This window comes from Pocillopora damicornis, chromosome 14, assembly GCF_964200805.1.
Source record: "Pocillopora damicornis chromosome 14, jaPocDami1.2, whole genome shotgun sequence".
Classification (NCBI taxonomy): Eukaryota; Metazoa; Cnidaria; class Anthozoa; order Scleractinia; family Pocilloporidae; genus Pocillopora; species Pocillopora damicornis.
Genome location: NC_142683.1, coordinates 17,251,222 through 17,271,134, shown reverse-complemented (window position 1 = coordinate 17,271,134; position 19,913 = coordinate 17,251,222). Strand labels below are relative to the sequence as shown.

The 19,913-nt window shown below is 37.4% G+C and overlaps 1 protein-coding gene and 1 long non-coding RNA gene across 2 annotated transcripts in view; one reads left to right on the top strand and one right to left on the bottom strand.

The window, feature by feature from the left end:
* The window catches only part of LOC149034792 (uncharacterized), a 96,554-nt gene extending 85,669 nt beyond the window's left edge, over positions 1-10,885 (bottom strand). Inside the window, exons 1-6 of the mRNA XM_089194433.1 lie at positions 10,633-10,885; positions 9,643-9,928; positions 9,001-9,103; positions 8,610-8,708; positions 8,224-8,293; positions 7,797-7,888 (exon numbers count right to left, since the gene is read on the bottom strand). Of these exons, the coding sequence (XP_089050559.1) occupies positions 7,797-7,888; positions 8,224-8,293; positions 8,610-8,708; positions 9,001-9,017 (278 nt within the window). The 5' untranslated portion in view covers positions 9,018-9,103; positions 9,643-9,928; positions 10,633-10,885. The remainder of the gene's footprint in view (positions 1-7,796; positions 7,889-8,223; positions 8,294-8,609; positions 8,709-9,000; positions 9,104-9,642; positions 9,929-10,632) is intronic.
* Positions 3,005-4,674, top strand: LOC149034793 (uncharacterized). The gene is made up of 3 exons (XR_016183108.1): positions 3,005-3,321; positions 3,569-3,648; positions 4,360-4,674. It is a non-coding gene; the product is annotated as an uncharacterized LOC149034793 (long non-coding RNA).
* Positions 10,886-19,913: the final 9,028 nt, after the last annotated feature.

Below are 19,913 nucleotides of genomic sequence, written 5' to 3'. Positions count from 1 at the left end.
AGTATAATTCAACTTCAAGTGCCATAATACATGTAATAATAATGTAACTTAAGAGATGGCATGAGTAAATCTTATTCTTGGTGAACTTCAAACCTTAGTTTGACTCACTTCCTAGGAATCAATTATCAACTGATTGAGTAAATCAAATATGTGAACTCAAACTAAAGGGAAACTACTATTAGAATCAAATAAAATTTTTAACTTTGTATATAACCTTGTCCTAGAAAGATTAACCAAAAACATGTACCATTATAAAAATTAAAAAATGGGTTCCATTTTATGTTTTCGCATTAAGTAAGATAAAAATGGGGGTTCTGGCACATTTTAATTTGCACCTTGATTTTTAAGGCAACTCATGAATTTAACGTTGAAATCAACCTTGATTTCTTCATATCTTCCCCATAGTATCTGATCTTCGAAAGATCATCAGACTGAATACCTTCTCTGAAAATGCTCGTCCTCTCATTCTCAGTCAAGAAGAGGTCCTCAAAGAGCTTGAATAGATCATAACCATCAGTGTCCTGCGCGATTTCTCCTGCGAATTTCACAGTCAACCTGTCAACAAGAGCTCTTGCGACATTGTTCACGGTAGACATTGTTTGCGTGACCACTAACTGCCGAGTCAAAGATGAGTGACAGAGATCCTGATACAAGGACAACTCCTTCACTAAGAATTTAGTTAGAATTTGCTTTTTCGAACGAGTGCGTGACTCTATATCGGCAGAGAGCGAGACCGCGTGAGAACTCGCAGGAATGGAGGTGCTTCGTGACAAAAGTCACGCACTTCCGGTTTTAAGCTTGCACAGAGTTATGGACTAGGGGACTCCCCCTTTCGTTTTTACAACGCGCAATTAAGATTCTTCGTTCTATAACGAAGCTGTCGACTCTCTCTTGGTACTTTCTCAGTCTTAGTGACTTTTTTTAAAAACACTTCCATGATGGATTGAGGAAGCAAGGTCGTAAAGCAGTCAAACGTGCCTTCCATTTCCTCGACAGAGGTAAGAACGCATGGTTGTATCAGATTTTTGAATGTAAGGTAAATACTTTTATTTCGCATTTCTCAGTTAACATTTTCTCCCTCAAATGCTCTTAATCTGTCCTAATTTTCTCTGATCTCCGGCAGTGAAAGACGTTCGTGCAGTTAACTAACGAGGATTGCTAACTTTTACTTGATTCTGGGGTGTATCAATTGTATTACCGCTTCGTGTTATTTAAGAGCTAATTAAGCTGAGCTTGTTTGAACAAGTTACAGCTGTCGAATTCACAAAAATTCGCAGGCGATACCCAGCATTTACCTTGGATAAAATAAGTAATTCGGTAGAATTAAAAGGAATATTAAAGTCATTGATTTGATTTTGTGCAGGCGCTGATGATCGGAACACTTTCAGTTTCGTCTGCGTGTCTTGCACACAATCATGATCGTGTTTTGCACTAGCTTTCGTGTCAGGCTAACATAAGTATTAATTTAATGTGCTCCCCTATTTACGATGCATTTGATCAAAAACGTATAAACATTTCCAGCTTATTTAACGTGTTTATGTTTATTATTTCATACAGTTTAAAAGTAATTTTTTTCCTTTTTTGATAGACTGCTTAGATTCTCCCTTTTAACTGTACTGCTATACTGATTTCCATGTTAAATTTTGAGAAACGATGACTTTCTTCAAATGTCACCTAGTCATTTATTGGAAGTGTCCTTTCAACTAACTGCCTTTGATTTTTAGGATTCCAATTCATCAACTGATAATGATACAGTAGATTGGTATCTAAGTAAGGTTTACCTTTAAATGGGTAGCAGAAATTAGCCAGGTAAGCCTGATGAAATGCCAGGGGGAAAGGGGATGGACTAGCATCCCATCCAAGGGGTGTAGTTACTCCCACTCACTTTATGTGAGGAAACCAGTATGATAAGCTCATGGCCTGGATGGGCCACTACTCAAATACAGACTTTACCAGTATTATAAGCTCAGGGCCTGGATGGGCCACTGCTCAAATACAGACTTTACCAGTATTATAAGCTCAGGGCCTGGATGGGCCACTGCTCAAATACAGACTTTACCAGTATTATAAGCTCAGGGCCTAGATGGGCCACTACTCAAATACAGACTTTACCAGTATTATAAGCTCAGGGCCTGGATGGGCCACTACTCAAATACAGACTTTACCAGTATTATAAGCTCAGGGCCTGGATGGGCCACTACTCAAATACAGACTTTACCAGTATTATAAGCTCAGGGCCTGGATGGGCCACTACTCAAATACAGACTTTACCAGTATTATAAGCTCAGGGCCTAGATGGGCCACTACTCAAATACAGACTTTACCAGTATTATAAGCTCAGGGCCTGGATGGGCCACTGCTCAAATACAGACTTTACCAGTATTATAAGCTCAGGGCCTAGATGGGCCACTGCTCAAATACAGACTTTACCAGTATTATAAGCTCAGGGCCTAGATGGGCCACTGCTCAAATACAGACTTTACCAGTATTATAAGCTCAGGGCCTGGATGGGCCACTGCTCAAATACAGACTTTACCCGACTACCTCAGCCTCTTAAATAATTTGAATTGCTGTTGCAACAAATTATATGAACTTGCAACACTTGCCCAATTTATTTCAGTCAATTGAAAATGTATTTTATAAATATTGAATCATATTTTAGTACATATCTTTGTTCTTTTGCTGCTTTAATAGTATGACATTAATTGCTTGTGATTTTGTGTCTATGTATCCCTCCCATTCTCAGAAGGGAAAAAATATTTATTTTACAACTGGGAATATGTTGAGCTGATGTTTATTATCATTTACAACCAACTTTCTTTCAGGCCAGGATAACTTAAGCAGCACCTTTGTAAGAAGCATCAGTCTTCTTACAGTTGCTATGGCTACAGAAAGAAGTCCAATTAAAGTTCCATGTGAAAATGAATCTCTCATGAATTTACTGAGAGGGGTCTTTCCTGTGAAGGGGGAGGGGGGGGACTGCACACATTATCTAAGCTTTTAAGGGGATAGGTTAAGTCAGGCAGATGCAAAAGTGGCATCTGACACTAAAGGAAAAAATCTGCAGATTTTGAATCTCCAGATCTTGGCAGCTCTGCTTATATTCACTAATAATTATTAACTACAACCACAGACTTTTTTAAAATTTTTTCTTTGCAGCCACAGCTGATGTTTATAGGAATAAAGGTAATGAGGCCTTCAAGAAAGGAGATTTCATCAATGCTATTCATTTTTACACCAAAGGAATTAAAATGAACTGCAATGACAAAGAACTGAAGGCCAAACTGCACAACAACAGGGCTATTTCACATTTTAAACTTGGTAAGATGATAAGAGCTTTAATATGCATTTTTTTCCCTTTTGAAGCTATTGGTCTGTTAATAGTAGTTTTCTGAAAAAGGTGATAATTTTGAATGTAGGCCTTGTCTTGGCCTCTTAAACATACAAAGAAGTAACCTCTTACCCCAGATGTCAATGAGCATCACAAGTTTTCCCTAAAATTGTTGTAATGGTGGTTGGTTAAAATGCTACGTGTATGGCTGATCAGAGATATTTATTTCAATAACAGGAAATCACCAGTATATTCACTAGGGGATGCAGAAGCAGCCATTGAGTTAACTCCAACTTTCCTTGAGGCAATTATGAGAGGTTAGATATGATAGCTGTGCTATAATAATAATAATAATAATAATAATAATAATAATAATAATAATAATAATAAAAGAACTCAACACTCTAAGGTCAAATGAATTTCAATATTGTCTCAATTGACTTTAATTAAGAAGTTGAGTCCAACTTGATGTACATTTGAATCCAGCTCTTAACTGCTACACCATTACTTTCCATTAATTATGATGAGAATATTATTTTGAGCTGGATGAATTAAGAGCTCAAAGTGGAATGCAAAGCAAAATTTCAGCATGAGTATTTTCATTCCCTAAGCCGGATGAGCAAGGTCAAGTGGTGTCTGATATGTTTAGTCACTCTCTAGCTGTTTTAAAAAGAAGTAAGGACCAGGACTTACCTTCACTCAAACCTGTATGGAAACTTTCCTCATTCATCAAGTATATCAGGAAGCCACTGGGCTTATGGGGTAGAGCCACCTTACTTACAACAGTATTTAAAAAATAATAAGTGCTGTGAATGTGCAGCTTTGACAATACAGTGTTTATTTAAGTGCATTCTCTTGCATTTTTGTCTTAAAGCTTAAAAGATTTGACAAACTAGTAAATGAAACAGCTCTGTGATCACTGCACAAGGATCAATGGTGGTAAATCTTGTCTTCACCTTGGAGACACAAACAAAATAAAACCCGATGGATATCAGAGGCTAATGACACGGAAACGCCTTATTTTGCAGATCTTCTTCTTAAACTTCGTCCACCATTTTGGATTTCCCTGGTGCACATTTGATTTGAAAACACTGCTGGTTTTATTTGACAGTGACTCCAGAAGGTGTTTCGCGTGTTCTTGCATGCTACATACAGGGAATAACATGGGGAAATACTTAGGGTCGGTGGGAACTAATTCCACCAATAGTTTTAAACCAGAAGCATGGTTCATGGTTGCTGCAAGTTCTGAGAAAAGTCAGGGATATAAAAATTTCCTCAAGGTCAGAGAATATACATCTTTGAAAGAAGTCTGGCAAAATTTGAAGTAATTATCTTGCATTTTAATTGGAAACTTTAATTACCCTACTTCTTATGAAAGTTCTTATCCGTAACTCTGGCTAAAAGCATGTTTAACAGTCTGCTATGGTGATAATCACCTCTTTTTTTGCAAACAATAAGTAAATATATATTTCAGTTTACAAAAATGAAAAAAAATATGCCCAGCTTGTTATAATGATGAGCTATGTAACAGTCTGCATGATTCACAGTCATTGGTTGCTGTCATATTCATTACTAAATAAAATAATGAATTCAGAGAGAGCTGTTGTTATGCTTCTCTTCTTAAGGAGATCCTCAAGGATCTCTGCAAAAAAAGCATGCAATGTTTTGCAGCCAGTTTTTGATGTAACACTAGGAGACACAATTGATCTTGATGGCAGTAACATTATGCACTCCTCCATGTTAAAAGGACTAAAACTTAGTCATGACTTATTCTCTTGAAGATACTATTGAATTTGAAAACCCTAAAAAAAGCCCTTACAATTTGAAAATTCTCAAAGATCCCCTACCATGCATCTTCAGTGCTCTTGCTTTCAGTGCTTCCTAATGATCACAACAGAGACATAGCTGGAAGAAATTGGGTAAAACTGACATGATCTTGTTACTGTAGGCCAAACAAGGACAATGAGAAACCTCTAATCTCTAAAGTACTTTTGTATGTCAATCACTGTGCAACAGCTTGACAACTGATCTGCCATGGGTGGCATGCAACATTGGTATGCAGAATGAAAAGACAATAAGAAACCCCCCCCCCCCCCCCCATCCTTGACATGGTGTATTGAAGTATAGCAAAATCTGACAGAACTTGAATCTCTGTTTACAAAATATATACAAAGAAAAGACAATATGCAACAATTTCCCCCCCCTAACCCCAACATGGTATCTGCAGAAACTAGCATGCTTTAGGTATTCCGGACAGAATTGTGTTCAGAATACCTAAAACAAAACAAAAAGGTAATCAACTGAAAAACACTCATAATTTAACACATTAAATGCTAATATAACAATAAGCTTTCCAAGGAGTTTTGAATCTAAAATTGTTTTCACTTCTTCTTCACTTTAACTTTCAATTACACTTGTCATAATTTGTACCCACTAATTAAATGTCATGGAATGTAATGCAATCCAGTACATCACAACATCAAAGTTATTACCTTCATTACTATGCCATTCCAATATTTGAAAATGCTAAACAAATGCATTCATATTCTTTTCTAGCACATACTTCATACAGTTTTTAATGAAGTACTTACTGTGGAACAAAACAAGTTCACCAACATCATTTACCATAGAAATCTTTCACTTCACATAGTTCCTAAAAAAAGATGAACACTGTCAGCAAATGACAGGCATTATGGTAAAACTTAATAACTTCCCATTTTTGACAGATGTTTTTCAATGAAAATTTCTTTTTAATCTTGCTGTTACTTGAAAACACAAACTTCAATTGTCTAATACCAAAAATATTTTTCACATTCATAAAATCTTAGCATACACTCTATGGAAATTTGAGCCTGTCAGCCATTCACATGTATAACATGTATTTATTACAACATGTTCAATCTCATTTAACCCTTCTATAGGCAGTTCACAGTCATGCTTTATCTTTCAGTTCAAATAGACTCCTTCTTTTGCTCTTACAAAGGACTACAACACTTGAAACATCAGTTTTAGAATTTCTTTACAGATCAAGACCTATTTACATTATCAACTCAGTTAATGAAACCAGATAATCTCTTTCTAACAGTCTCTACTCTTTTTCTGGTTGCATTTTTTAATGTCAACAGCTTTAGTTTTATGAACTCAAACCAAGTGCACTAAAATAACTTTTATTAAATCCACTTGGTTTTAATTTTACAAGAATATCACAAATCAAGCAGTATCATGTTTTTTAGTTATAAAATAAACTATTTGTTTTTTATACCCACAGGATGAAGGGTTTGGCAAGCTTGAAAACAGCTTTCAGGGTGAATTTGGCCTTTAAAATGATGCAAAAGTTCAATCCTTCAAAGAACCTGCAGAAAAAAAAGCAATGAAAGAGACGTTACAGTTTAATTTATATCATTCATTTACCAAAATCTGTCGGATAAAACCATATTCTGTACTCTATCAGCAAAATAATTGTTAGTAATACATCCACTGATATAAAAAGTTATCAGCATTATAAGGTGCTTTTTACCAGTACCAGTATAATTCACCAAATTTATCATCTGACTTTTGACTTTGTTGATTTGGTTGCTAATATTTGAAGTAGGTATATGTTTCCATCAGAACAAACTTCTCTTACCTATTCTTTAATAGTTTGTAAAATTTCTTTGCCAATTGAATCTAACAAAGCTTTGCACCATCATCCTCTCCATGGATAACGACTGTGAATTTGCCAGTGACAAGAGTTTTCTTGATGTACTCTTCTACATTTCTGAATTCAGAGATCAAACAAAGATGATTAACCCACATTATAGTTATAATGAATAAAGCTTTGCACCATCTTCCTTTCCATGAATAACAACTGTGAAGTTGTCTGTGACAAGATTTTTCTTGATGTACTGAGTACATCAGGAAAAATCTTGTCACTGACTTCTACATTTCTGAATTCAGAGATCAAACAAAGATGATTAACCCACATGTAGTTAATGATTGGTAATACAAGATGTAAAATCTTGGATTACAGGAAACAAAAAATTTACCTCAATTTTAATGCATTTTGCACAAAAGGGAATAACTGAATTGTATATAACCATCATGTGAGTATCTACACTGCACTTTCAACTGGATCCCAAATATCCTGAGCAGAGTGTGCATCTAATTACCACCTTAAAAAGTTTTCTCTTGGATAACATAGTCATTAACATAGTTTAGTCATTAACATAGAATTAAAGAAATACTCTCACTTATGAGCTGAGATTGTCAGTAAGCATCTTTGATTTTGACCTTTGGAACAGTTTTGATACTAAAGGTACCTTCCTAGCATTCAAAAGAAAAACATCATTGCCTGATTCATCACAGTGATCTGAATAAAGAAATATTTAAAGCTCCTTTCAGAAACGATTATCATACCACTTTTAAGACTTATTTTCTTAAACTACATGAACCAAAAACTCAAGCCCTTGTGATTTCAATCACTCACCACTTTTTGTGAAGAAAGTCAGCTGACATCATATTCATCACAGGTAAGATGAGATTGTTCCAAAGCAATGCGATCTTCTTCAACCTGTGAGTCTGCATGGTTTGAAAAATTTTGGTTAAATAGTGACATTTCCTTTCAATTCAATTGTAGTTAATTCATCACAGGAAATCCTTAAATTAATTATACATTAATTATCTCAACCCAGACAATCACACAACTTTTCACACACCTTGCAGTTGAAATCTCATGCAATACAAAATGGTTAACAAAGTCATAAAAAAAACCTTTCACCTTTAGGTATTTTATCGATCATTCATAGGAAAATACTCATCAGATACGAGAGCTTACTGTCAGTAAAAACCCTGAGCATGATAGAATGTTATTGCCTTAAATTTTTCACCACAAAGATAGTTACATTACAATTTACCTTTCTCAATGTCCTCTGTTGTTGGCCTAACCGCTGAAGACTTTCATGGCCATTTGAACCATCAGGATTCCTAATCAAGAATAAAATCATTCAATCATTAATCAATGATCAGCCCATGTTGATTAAACTTCTTAACCACTGTCTTGATTTTTAAAAAGGTTAACTGTCTACATTATTTATTCTATAGTAAACATGTTCCTTCTCATAAGCCAGGGTGACTGTTGATGTGCCCACTGATAATTTAGGTTATCCCAAGGAAAATCAACAGCCACCACTTGCCAAAGGACACTCCTACATCATCATTTGGCAAATGAAGGTGAAAATAAAATTAATAAAATTTAATGAATGAATATACAAAATTAAATAAATCAAAGGTTCTTTTATACCAAATGCAAGTTGAACTTTCTACTTCCAATCTTCTTTCCACTGGGCTCAGGTGATGATGGGGACTGGGGAGGTTGATGAATAGGGGGGTCAGAGCTCTTCTGAACAAGCAATATGAAAAAGTCAAATGGTTGACAATTTGAATGTTTATTTTTATGTTTAGTAGATATTTAAACATTCACAGAAAATTCCTTGATTACTCCCCATGATAGAACATCAACTAATTTTCACTCATGGCAAGGTTTATACTGAGTCTACAAATGCATAATAATTGCAAATGACTCTTTCTTCAGCTTAACCCTATTTAACATGTTACTTCTCCCTGTAATATTCACACATCATCTAGCAAACATATAGTGAGAATTCTCAAACTTATCTGGTAGAACTTTTTACCTTGAAATATGAGGCATCACCAGCAATTGATGAGGGCATCAAGTGCTGGTGATGCCTCATATTTCTGAGCTGGAAATTGGAGCTCCTCCTTCAGGCCCAAAGACTGCAGTAAGACAAAAAGTTGACTATCCTAAGTAAGTATAGATTGGGAGAATATTCTACCTGAGATACAAAAGGCTAATGGCAGCTCTGGCTGAACTACTTGCTTATAGGGTTAAATATGTAGCAACCAGTGGGGAGAATTAATATTCAGATATTTAAGTTAAAGGGTTAAAACACTGGCAAATTTTACAAAAGTTAACTGTTTTAAGTAAGTACAGATTGAAAGAATATTCCAACTAGAATATACAAAAGGCTAACTGCAGCCCTTGGCTGAACTACTTGCAATAGAACATACTCATTAAACAGCCGCAGTAATTACCTTCTTGACTAGGGGCATTGATTGCTGGGGAGACCTCAATTATTTCTGAGCTGGAATTGGAATTCCTCCTCCAGGCTCAAAGACTCCAGTAAGACAGTAACTATCCTAGGTATACTAAGTACAGATTGGGATACTAGTCCACCTGGGTTACAAAAGGCTAACAGCAGCCATGGCTTAACTTATTGCAACAGAGCAATTACTCATGAAACAGCAGTAACTACCTTCTTGACTGGGGGCATGGACTGGAGTTCCTCCCTCAGGCTCACAGACTGCAGTAAGACTCTCACTTGGTGTCACTTCGCCATAGGATGATGTCAAGATTCCACACACATTTCAAGATGATGCACTACTATTACCAAACTCTTTCTCTGACTGTTTAGTCCTGCTTGACACCCTTACAACAATGTCCCCCAAGCTTGATGTGCCAGCTTCTATTATTCTCTCAATGTAAAGGTCAAGCTGCTGTTCATTGATTTTCATTGACTTCCTAGAACTGGGAGTAGCATTCTGAAAGTAATAAATCATTATAATTATTTCTCAGCTGAAAAACTGTGAAAGAGAAAAGTATAAATAAACTTTCCATTTGCTGTTATAATATTAATGACAATAATTACTTTAAAAAGGCATTTAAATGTTATGATTGATTCTTTTGAAACAAATTGTTCCTGAAGCACAGCATGCACTACACTTATTTGAAACCCCATTTGAAGCCAGCTGGTGCACACACAATTCTATATTTAAACCCAAGAACCTGGTACTTAATAGGCTCCTATCTTTAAGGCAGCTAATGCATCAGGTTTAAAATGAAAAAAATTAAATTTTTTTACATATTTAAAAGGAGAAAAGTCACTTAAGAAAAGTAAAGTAGAAACTATTACCCTGGTCTTGATTCCTTTAGAGGTTCAAGTAGTTCATGTATGATATACACACTAAATCTTAATTCTTTAGAGTTCTGTCACAATATACAGATTGGTAAACCAAAAGCTGGTAAATCCTTATAGGTTCATGCATAGTAGACTCAAAGAGATTTGATAAACAGGGTTTGAAAATAAGGAGAATCTAGTGCACTTTAGACAAGGTTAGTTAGTTTCCAATTGGGAAATGTTGAAAATAAGCTAAAAAGTGCGCCATTGCAATGTGTAAAATAATCCAACTGCGCTCTTTCTTAAAGAAGGTAGATTATTGCATTTCTATGACAATAAGACCCTCACCATATAAATTGAGTGTCCAGCAATTCGACAAAGAAACGGCCGCCATACTAAAGTGAAAGTCTAAAGAAAACGAACGAGCAGCTGAAGATTGCTTTCCTCTCTATCGATCACTTAGAGTTCTCCTTCACGTTTTTGGACAGAGATGCTCTGTCCAATACTCTCTAATACTCTCCTTTCATAACGTCTGCCAGACGATCGATTGGGATCGTTAGAAAAGTTCGCCATGTTTTAGCCATAAATTTATTCCCTGCCCCTCCCCTGTAAAGACAGTGTTTTGACTCGTAACCAGGGTCCACGCCGTACCCTGACACTTTTCTTTAGAAGCTTCCTTTTAGGCAAAGGGTGGCGATCATCCCCAAATGTTGAAAAAGTTAGTTCAAACAAAAATAATGACGAATGAGATTAGCAATTCAGTATAAACGAAACCTCGCTAGTAAATAAGTCTCCAGCCTTTAAGCGCGCGCAAAAATACCACACTATAGCACGAATAGGAAAAAACCTTCTTGTTCAGATATTCCATCTTGCAATGTTTTCCATAGTGCTATGTTGTCTTGAAAATAGTTCGTTTTCTGCTTATCCCTTGTCTGCACTTACCTGGTATCCTTTCCACTTGCAGCCCGAGATTTTTGACAACTCTGCTCATGAATGAAGCGCGCGCATTTTATTCTCATTTCACGCGTGAAAAGATCCACTTGCCGCGACAAAATCTTCCCGAATTCTCATTGTTCTTAACCACACAAAACGCTGAAAGATCGAAACCTAGTCAGATTTGTTCTGACCATGCGCCATTTTGGACTACTAACAAGGCCATCCGGAGCGGTGCTATTCCGTCGATCTCTAAGACTGTTGTATTTGTTGTTGTTGTTGCCATGGTTGTGTTGTTGTTTTATTCGTATAAAAGACGCATTTTGATTATCTAAGACCTGCGCATCTTGATTTCGCAGACGTTTATGTTTATTAGTTGGCTGTAGCTGTCAATAAGTAAGAATAGGATTTCCTTGCGCTTGCTTTGGTGCCCGCCCTTTGGAGTTTCTTTGGTCCCCAGCTCCGTTTTTTTTCCATGCTCCGTGTTCATTTCAAACGGTGTCACTTTTCACTTGAGTTTTGGGGATATGAGTCCAATCCAAAAACAGTAATGAAAATATTTGCGTGATGCATAGAATTTTTTCAATGAGAAGCTAAGTGATCGCAAAAGTAACATTACAAACACCGTGCAAAATGTTGATTTTATCTATTATATATTATTATATGTTATTTTGGCTTTAATATTACTTTTAGCTAACCCTTTCCCATTATTCAGCTATTTATTCTTGGTGTCAAATTTCCTTGCGTTTACACCTAGTCCTTCATTCCCTACGCTTTGTCTCTTGGCTTCCTCTTCCAACACATATGAATTCTTCTTCTTCTTCTAATTTAAAGACAACTCAACCTTATGTATAAAGGGGTAAGTTTCTAAAGAAACTGTGGTGCTGCGTCGGTGGGAGAGTATAGCAGGTAATTTAGTGTTAACAACTGGGTTGAAAACGTAAATTAGCCACCGTAAAGGGTAAAAAAGCTCTATCGCTCTGACGAAGGGCTAACGCTCGAAACGTCAGCTTTTTTACCCTTTACGGTGGCTAATTTACGTTTTCAACCCAGTTGTTAACACTAAATTACCTGCTCAACTTTATGTATGCAGGAGCCCAAAGGCCTGGCACACGACAAATTCCGAATGTGTCCGACGAAATATAGCTAGGATCTTATTTTAACAACCCTAAGTACAAAATAATTAACAACGAATAGTACTCACGTTTACAGGGCTCATCTCTTTGATTGCTTCCATCACTTTCTTGAATTTTCCTCCGAATGACTTATGAAGCGCCTAACTCCAACCAACGGAAAGTTATAATGACGGGTTGTAATTTTCGCGCGTCGTGATGACGTAACAGACGAGATAATAAACCAATCAACAGATTAGCAAGTAAACGTAACTTCTGCCTCGTTTTCAGGCGCCTTTGCACTGGTTTAGGAAAGCGTGGGAAACTGACCGAGTGCGCAGACTGCTGTATAGGAGGATATTGACAGATTTTAATAAACGTTCGCCCATTGACTGCCTCAGGCTCTAATTTACTCAAAGCGATTGCAAAAGCAACGGATAAGTCCAAGAAAAGAGACTGAGAAAGATCGGGAGTTTGTCAGGAAAAATAAAGAGGTGCGTCGTTTTGCAGGTAAACCAGTGTAGGGCTGTCGGTTGCTTTGGCCACCACGATGCGCTGACCACTGACCGCGAGAATTTAACACAGACTTCTCGCAAATAAAGGGTTCTGGATAGAAGAATGGGAAAGATCGGGAGCTTTCCAGGAAATAATGAAAAGAGCGCGTCCTCCCGCAAGAAAACCAAGTCTTCAGGCAAGCTGTTTTGTCGTTGATGCTTAGTTTGCTAGCGGACATATGAAAATGAGAGAAACATATGAGTGCTAATTCTGCTTCGTACGTAGCATGAAACCACTTGGCTATAAATTAACAAACATTCCTCGCCAAAAGTAATCTTCGCTCATCGACCTGTAAATGATACAAAAGAGATGATATTAAACCTTTTACCACAAGCAGTGACCATTAAGTAATTTTTGGCCACAAGTTCATTACACAGTTTTTTTAAAGCTGGATTGAAGCTTTGATATCCCAACAAATTGTCGATATCAAAAAACATGGAAATATATGTAGGGCAGCAGTTATGAACATCCATTTTCAGATGCTGGGAGTGAGTACGTAGCTTCCACAAAAACTGGAAAGGTTTCTAGAAAGTATTTCACTTTGGATATCATGGTTCATTTTACCTGATCCGTAAAACATTCTACGAGGTGGCTCTTCTTGTCCACTGACACAAATTGTCAACAAACAATGCAGTTAAACGTAGAGTTTAAAAATCTCAATTGGCCGGAGGCAAACCAATCGGCTATAGACAAAGTGCAGCCAAGGAGTTGAGCTCGAGCAATCGAGAACAAATCCAGTAAGTTGTAAGGTAAAGGACTTTAACCTGGAACCTAGTGCCTTAATCACTCGGGCACACAAGATCAACGCTGTTTTTTCTGTGAGTCGTGACGTTTGTTTTCCTAAAGCAATTCACACGCAACACACGCCCTCTAGTATCAGGATTCAGGAGTTTTGTGCTTCATTTCACGTCATTTTTCACCTCAAGCGAACGCCAGATATTTTGTATTGTACTGTTTTGTTTTTCTTCCCACCTACCCTCCCACCCTCGGTGATTTTACGTGATGTCATAGGGTGGCAGAGAGGTTTACTCAGCACATCATTGGCTGTTGTTTACTTTTCGTTCGTATTCTTAATAAACTTCTCTCTGTGCCGAAAAGCGATTTTTGTTTTATTTGTGTCAGGGAGCGTAGTTGGGGAATAATTTTCTTTTGGGAAAGGCTTTTCAACGACGATAGGAACATCCTTTGCAACCGCATTACTTTGGAAGGAAAGAAAAATCACATGGTGCCCACTCCCGTCCTAGGAGCTACTCGTTTTCTCTCATTTCGAACATGAGGAATGCTTGTGGATTGTGTTTCTAAGACTTACCTCATAAGTTAAGCGTTTAGGGTAACAAGGAAACATGTAAAAATACTGAGAAAAAATGTCAAAATAATAAAAGTAATTACATAAAGTATAGCTAATTAAATCGTATGAAAGTGAGAGAATAATGTTATGTGAAGCGCTCGAGAAGTATTTTAGTAATGTTAAGGTATGTGTATACGAAGTATGCTAAGTTTTTGGGAGATTTCTACTCCAAGTGCAGTCTATTAAGTATATTTTGGTTGCTTTTGGCCTCGCACCAGCTGCAGGCATTGTAATTAACAACGTATGAATAAATGGGTTTAGTTTCTAAGGAAATTGTGGTGCTGCATCGGTGTGGGGTACAACGAGATAAATTGATTTTATAATCCAACTGCACAAGGTAGAGTTCAAATAACGCGAATATATGTATATACCACATGTGTACAGTTGGTTATTTTGTTCTGTAAAAAAACCTGTTTAACCGGTCGGCCGCGCACGCTGCGCTTCTCTATCCACTTTGCTTTTCCCGCCTTATGAGAAATGAGCAGAAAGACTTGGCGGAAAAAAAAGCAGTTTGCTCATAAATAACCTAGTAGACAATTCATTGGTGTGTAGTATTCCCTAGTATTTTGACTCCTTGTTTGAATTCGACGAGCCTGTGGGGGAAGTCAAAATACGGTACAGCTCCTAAAAATACTCAGGTATGTCACCGCCAGATAAAGAAAATCCGAAAAAATCACCTTGAATCTTATTTCGCAAGATGATCATCCCACAGCTGGAGCTTGGGCTGCCTGTGGTGTGAGTTCAGATAAGTTAAGTTTTTTTTTTCTCTCAAGGTGAAATAACGCGATATATTCGTCCGTCTGAAAGTCATGCTCTTTTTTTGTTACATGCCTCACAACTCACATCCCATCACGTACCATTAAAACAACGTCCGAAGTCCGTTAGAACATACCCAATCATTGCACTACACGAACATTAGTCAATTTTTTACGTGCTTGAATTGTATTCCACCAACCAAATTCACATTTACGCGCGCCCGGGTATTATTCACTATTCATGACTCATTTCCTCGGGAAAGTTAACAATGTATCATCAACTTTTGGTTTTCCTGAGAATGTCACGCAATGGTAAAAACATCAGTATGGTCGTGAAACAAAAAGTGAGTCATTTGCATCCTGTCGCGGTCGAGTGAACATCTTTGGTGGCAGCGAGAAATTTCTAACGCTTGCCATCCCCAGCTCGAAGCGTTGCTTCTAAGTTATCACGAGCTAAATTTCAGAGGAGTAAAATCAAAATATTCCTACGTCGTGAGATCACTAGGAAAAGAGTACCCTCTCGACACCGTTCGTGTTATAAGTCACCTTCTGAAGAACTCATCAAAATATCTTCGGTCTTGCAAAATTTTACAAATTTAACAGGTTCTTAAGGACGAATTCAACGCTGCATCGCTGACGAAACGTCGTTTTAAGGTAAGCTCTGAAATAATTAATTAGACTAAGTGGATTTTTGTCTCACCCACTCGCAGTGTTCCATCAGTAACATTGCCAGTTTGTATTAACAAAGAAAAACTTATTACATTGTAAAATATAGACAATCCGGTATGAGGCGTGGGGTCCTGGTTTCATATAGGTCTTTCAGCAAAGTGAGCCGGCAACAACACACTAGACCATATGATCGCAGACAAGAGCAAGTTATGAAAATGTTATCGATCTAAAGTGCTGTGTCCCTGCTTAGTCTATTTTCTTAGAAGTATATTTAGTGAGAACTGAGAAAACTGAGTGTTACGAGATAATCTGAAGCCTTTTTCCTTTTTATTTTGATTATAAACTACCGTCTACGTGTTACATCCTTTTCGCATTATAGAAATTGAAAGAGGAAGCAGTTGTCGCAAACACATGTTTCAAGGGGAGATGTAAAACGCTCCTTGCTTATTAAATGATACAAAACTTGGCAGGTATTTTCAGTCAGAGAAAAATTTAAGGCGACAAATCAAAATACGAATTCTCTAACACATCATTTGACTTCTTTTGAAAAATGTAGGTTAAATTAAGAACACAGCGTAACTGAATATTTATCAGCACACCTGTAGAAAATGAAAAAAAGCTGAAATCCAGCTCGCACATAGATTTTGGAATAATCGATCGTCTTCTTTGCCCTTTTTTTGTCCTACATAAATTAACGAGTGAACCACATGCTCCTCGTTCTTTTTCGTCATAACTCGAGTCGGAAATTTAACGAAAATTTGAAATGAGATTGCCTAATTGCATTTGCTTGTTCCACATAAAATCATGAGTGCACTACGTGCTAGCCGTTCGTGATTTTCATCGAAGGCATTCTGGGTGGCGAATATTTATCTGTTAGTTTAGTTTGAAATGGCAGAAGGAAATAGTCCAATATGAAAGTAAGAAAACAGTATTAATCCGAGTCATTACGTTAGTGCCATACCTCCTGACTGTGGTGTACTCAAAGTTCTACGGAGCATGCCCGAAGGTGTTAGGTTTCAAAAACAACACGGCGCGATCGGTAAGAAGTAAAGATCGTGTAGATTATTATTGCTTCTAAAGACAACAGGAAATATAAACCCGGGGTAAAATTGTATCAAGTGGAAAGACTTGTCAGCAAGCGGAAATCGTCGAACAAAGTTTCGCATATTATCATGATAATTGTGCAGAGTTGCAAACAATGGACAGCTGATTTTATGACAAGCGTATTTGCGTGTACACTATAATAAATCACATTTGAATTACCTACCATAAAATACCTTGCCAAATTTCCAAAGTGGCTACCAAAACAACGAAAACAAATTGTCGATGCGGCGAGCCTTTTCTATATTTTTCGCCTTGTTGTGGCATCCCTGGTGAAAATCTTTGAAGGATCTCTAAAGTTCCTACAAGATCTTTATGAGAACCTTTAAAGATCTTCAAAATTCTTCTTAAGATCTTCAAGGATCTTTCATTTTCTTGCTAAGATCTTCAAGGATCTTTCATTTTCTTGCTAAGATCTTCAAGGATCTTTCATTTTCTTGCCAGGATCTTCAAGGACCTTCAAAGTTCTTGCTAATTTTGCCAAATTAGACTTCGCTCCATTACGTGTCATTTCCTTGTAAACAATTTGCATTTAATCACGCATTCTAACCGCAATATCCAACCCCACTGGAAAAAATTTACACTAAATGCTACTGATAGTGAACTTTTAACGGAATTATCCCGCGTTTTAACTTTTTCTACGAATAAAATCGGCTTTTAACTACCTTGGACTTAATCAAATCGCGTTTTTATTCCTTGTAAACAACCTGCATTTTATAAGGTATTTCACACAAAGTGGGCAAAGTCCAGATAGGCAACAACCAATCAAGGAGCCCTCTCTCAAATATTATCCTTTTCTCTCGTGAAATGTATCTTCATTTGGTTGAGATCGCAATATATCCTTGGTTAGAGTCTATTGGAGATACAACAGAGTTTCAGTTTGCTTTTCGCAGTAAAATTACATAAAATTATAATTTTCAGGCATCTAACCGCAGACGAATAATTTTGATTTTCTCTCTGTTAGAGGAACGGCAGTAAGCGTGGTCTCTTTCGCAACTATTATTTGGTCTCATCACGCTACGTGCTCTCTCTCCGTCGGGGAATAGATGGCGTTGTGTGACGAGACCAAACAACTGCTGCGAAGGAGAAAACAGTAAGCGTGGCACCAATCCATTTTATTTTTGCTTGGAAGTATTTAGACAGTAGAGAAAAAAGACCGCAAGATACTTGTGTCAGTTCAGCTAAGTTACCTTTTTTCTCTCTCTCTCTGAAGGTGAAGTAATGCAATATTTTCGATCTTTTATAAAGTTATGCTCTTTTTCTGTTACAAAAATGAAAACATTAGGTACACAAAGTGTCCCATCTCATCCCACCCGGTCAAAAAAAATAATAACTCTTGCATGCTACGCATGCCTATGTTTTTACTTGGAAGTCAGAAAATTCACAATACACTAGATTAGTGTGAGTGACATTGGTGCATGACCATTACCTTGCTTTCTTGAGCTGTACTGGGAAATATTGGCACTATGACATTTCTATACTGCCGTAACCTTGGGCCAATATTCCCTAGTAAAGACTCGAGCTCGAATGGTTAGTAAGAAGTTAGTATGGGCTTTCGAAAAAATGATCTACACTGTACATGCATCTCAGGCTATTTTGAATTCCAGAACAATTGATATCCTTGTTGCTCTACATTTCTTGAAATTTTTTGTACGTGAAGGCAGCCAGCAAGGATTTTATGATATTTGAAAAACAACCAGTCACGATTATCAGTATAATTAAAGGTAGCATCAAAGACAAATCAATTCTATATATTTCATTGTTCTTCCTGTCATAAGTGTCCAGTTAAACTAACTGCCAGCTGCACAAATATGGATGTCGGTTCAACTGAAGGAAATTGAATAAAAAACTTACATATTTGTAAGTTTTGACCAGTAATCCCTATTTAAAAATCAGATAAGAGAATTTTACTTTGGTTTTGTAAAAGTTGTTTCTTATGAGAAAGGATTCACCATAAACTCTCTCCTCTTGTGGAGAGGTGGTGGTGGTGGCCTTATGATTAGTGAGGTGGAGGTGGGGAGGTGAGGTGGTGAGGTGGCCTTATGATCATGGTGGCCTTATGATTAGTGAGGTGGAGTCAGGGTCAAGAGATCTACGTTTGTAACCTGACCAGGTTATGTGTTTTGTTTTTGTGCAAAATAATTTACTCTCACAATACCTCTCTCCACCCAGGAGTATAAATGGGTACCAGAAATTAGTCAGGGGAACCTGATGAAATGGCAGGAGGGAAGAGGGAGGGGGGGGGGGGTAACCATGGGGTGGACTGTCATCATGTCCGGGGAGGAGTAGTAGTACCTGGTTGTTTCATGTGAGGAATCCAGGATTATAAGCTCAGGGCCTGAGAAAAGTTGTAGGACCTGATAGCACCTTAGGGACGCACCATTAGATTTTTGATGCGGGATGGGGGCGGGTGGGGGGGGGGTGTTGGGGTGTTGGGCAATAACCCCCGAAAAAAATCGAGCGAGGGCTCAATGGAAGAAAACAAATCGTGCAATTGGCAAACCCCCCCCCCCCCTCCCGCATCAACAATCTAATGGTCCGTCCCTAAGGTACCTTTTACATTATTCCAAATTTGGTTTCATCCCGGAATGAAATGAATTTCATACCGCGTTTACATGCAAGATAGTTTAGATTATAAAAACAAGTAGTAAAAACAAGTATTTACGTCTCTTTTCTATGCTTTCATCGCTCCTAAAGAGGATCCATACAGATATGAGTGTCGTACCGCGTTTACTTTATACAGGTACAAAAGGTCGTCCAAAATAAGTGTTTCGTTCTGGAATGAAAACCTCAATAAACTCATTCAGAAATGACTCGTTTCGAATAATTTTACTCTGGTATCATGTGGCAACCAGGATGAACTCTTTCTTGAACAAAACTCATTTCGATATCGTGTAAAAGGCCCCTAAGAGTTTCCCAGAGCATCATGCTTTGCTTTTCCGCCAGAACACTATAAATTTCAATAGCGTTGAAGCAACAGCCCGCTTTGAACTGCTACGCTGCCACTGAAACAACGATTAGTGACCACAAAAGTAACATATTGTAATATTGTCAATTCAGCATAAACAAAAATCTTCATACAGGGTAAATATTCATTTGTGTTGGCATCAATTATTGCGTGACTAGCTTCTCACATAACTGGGATAGGGGAAAACA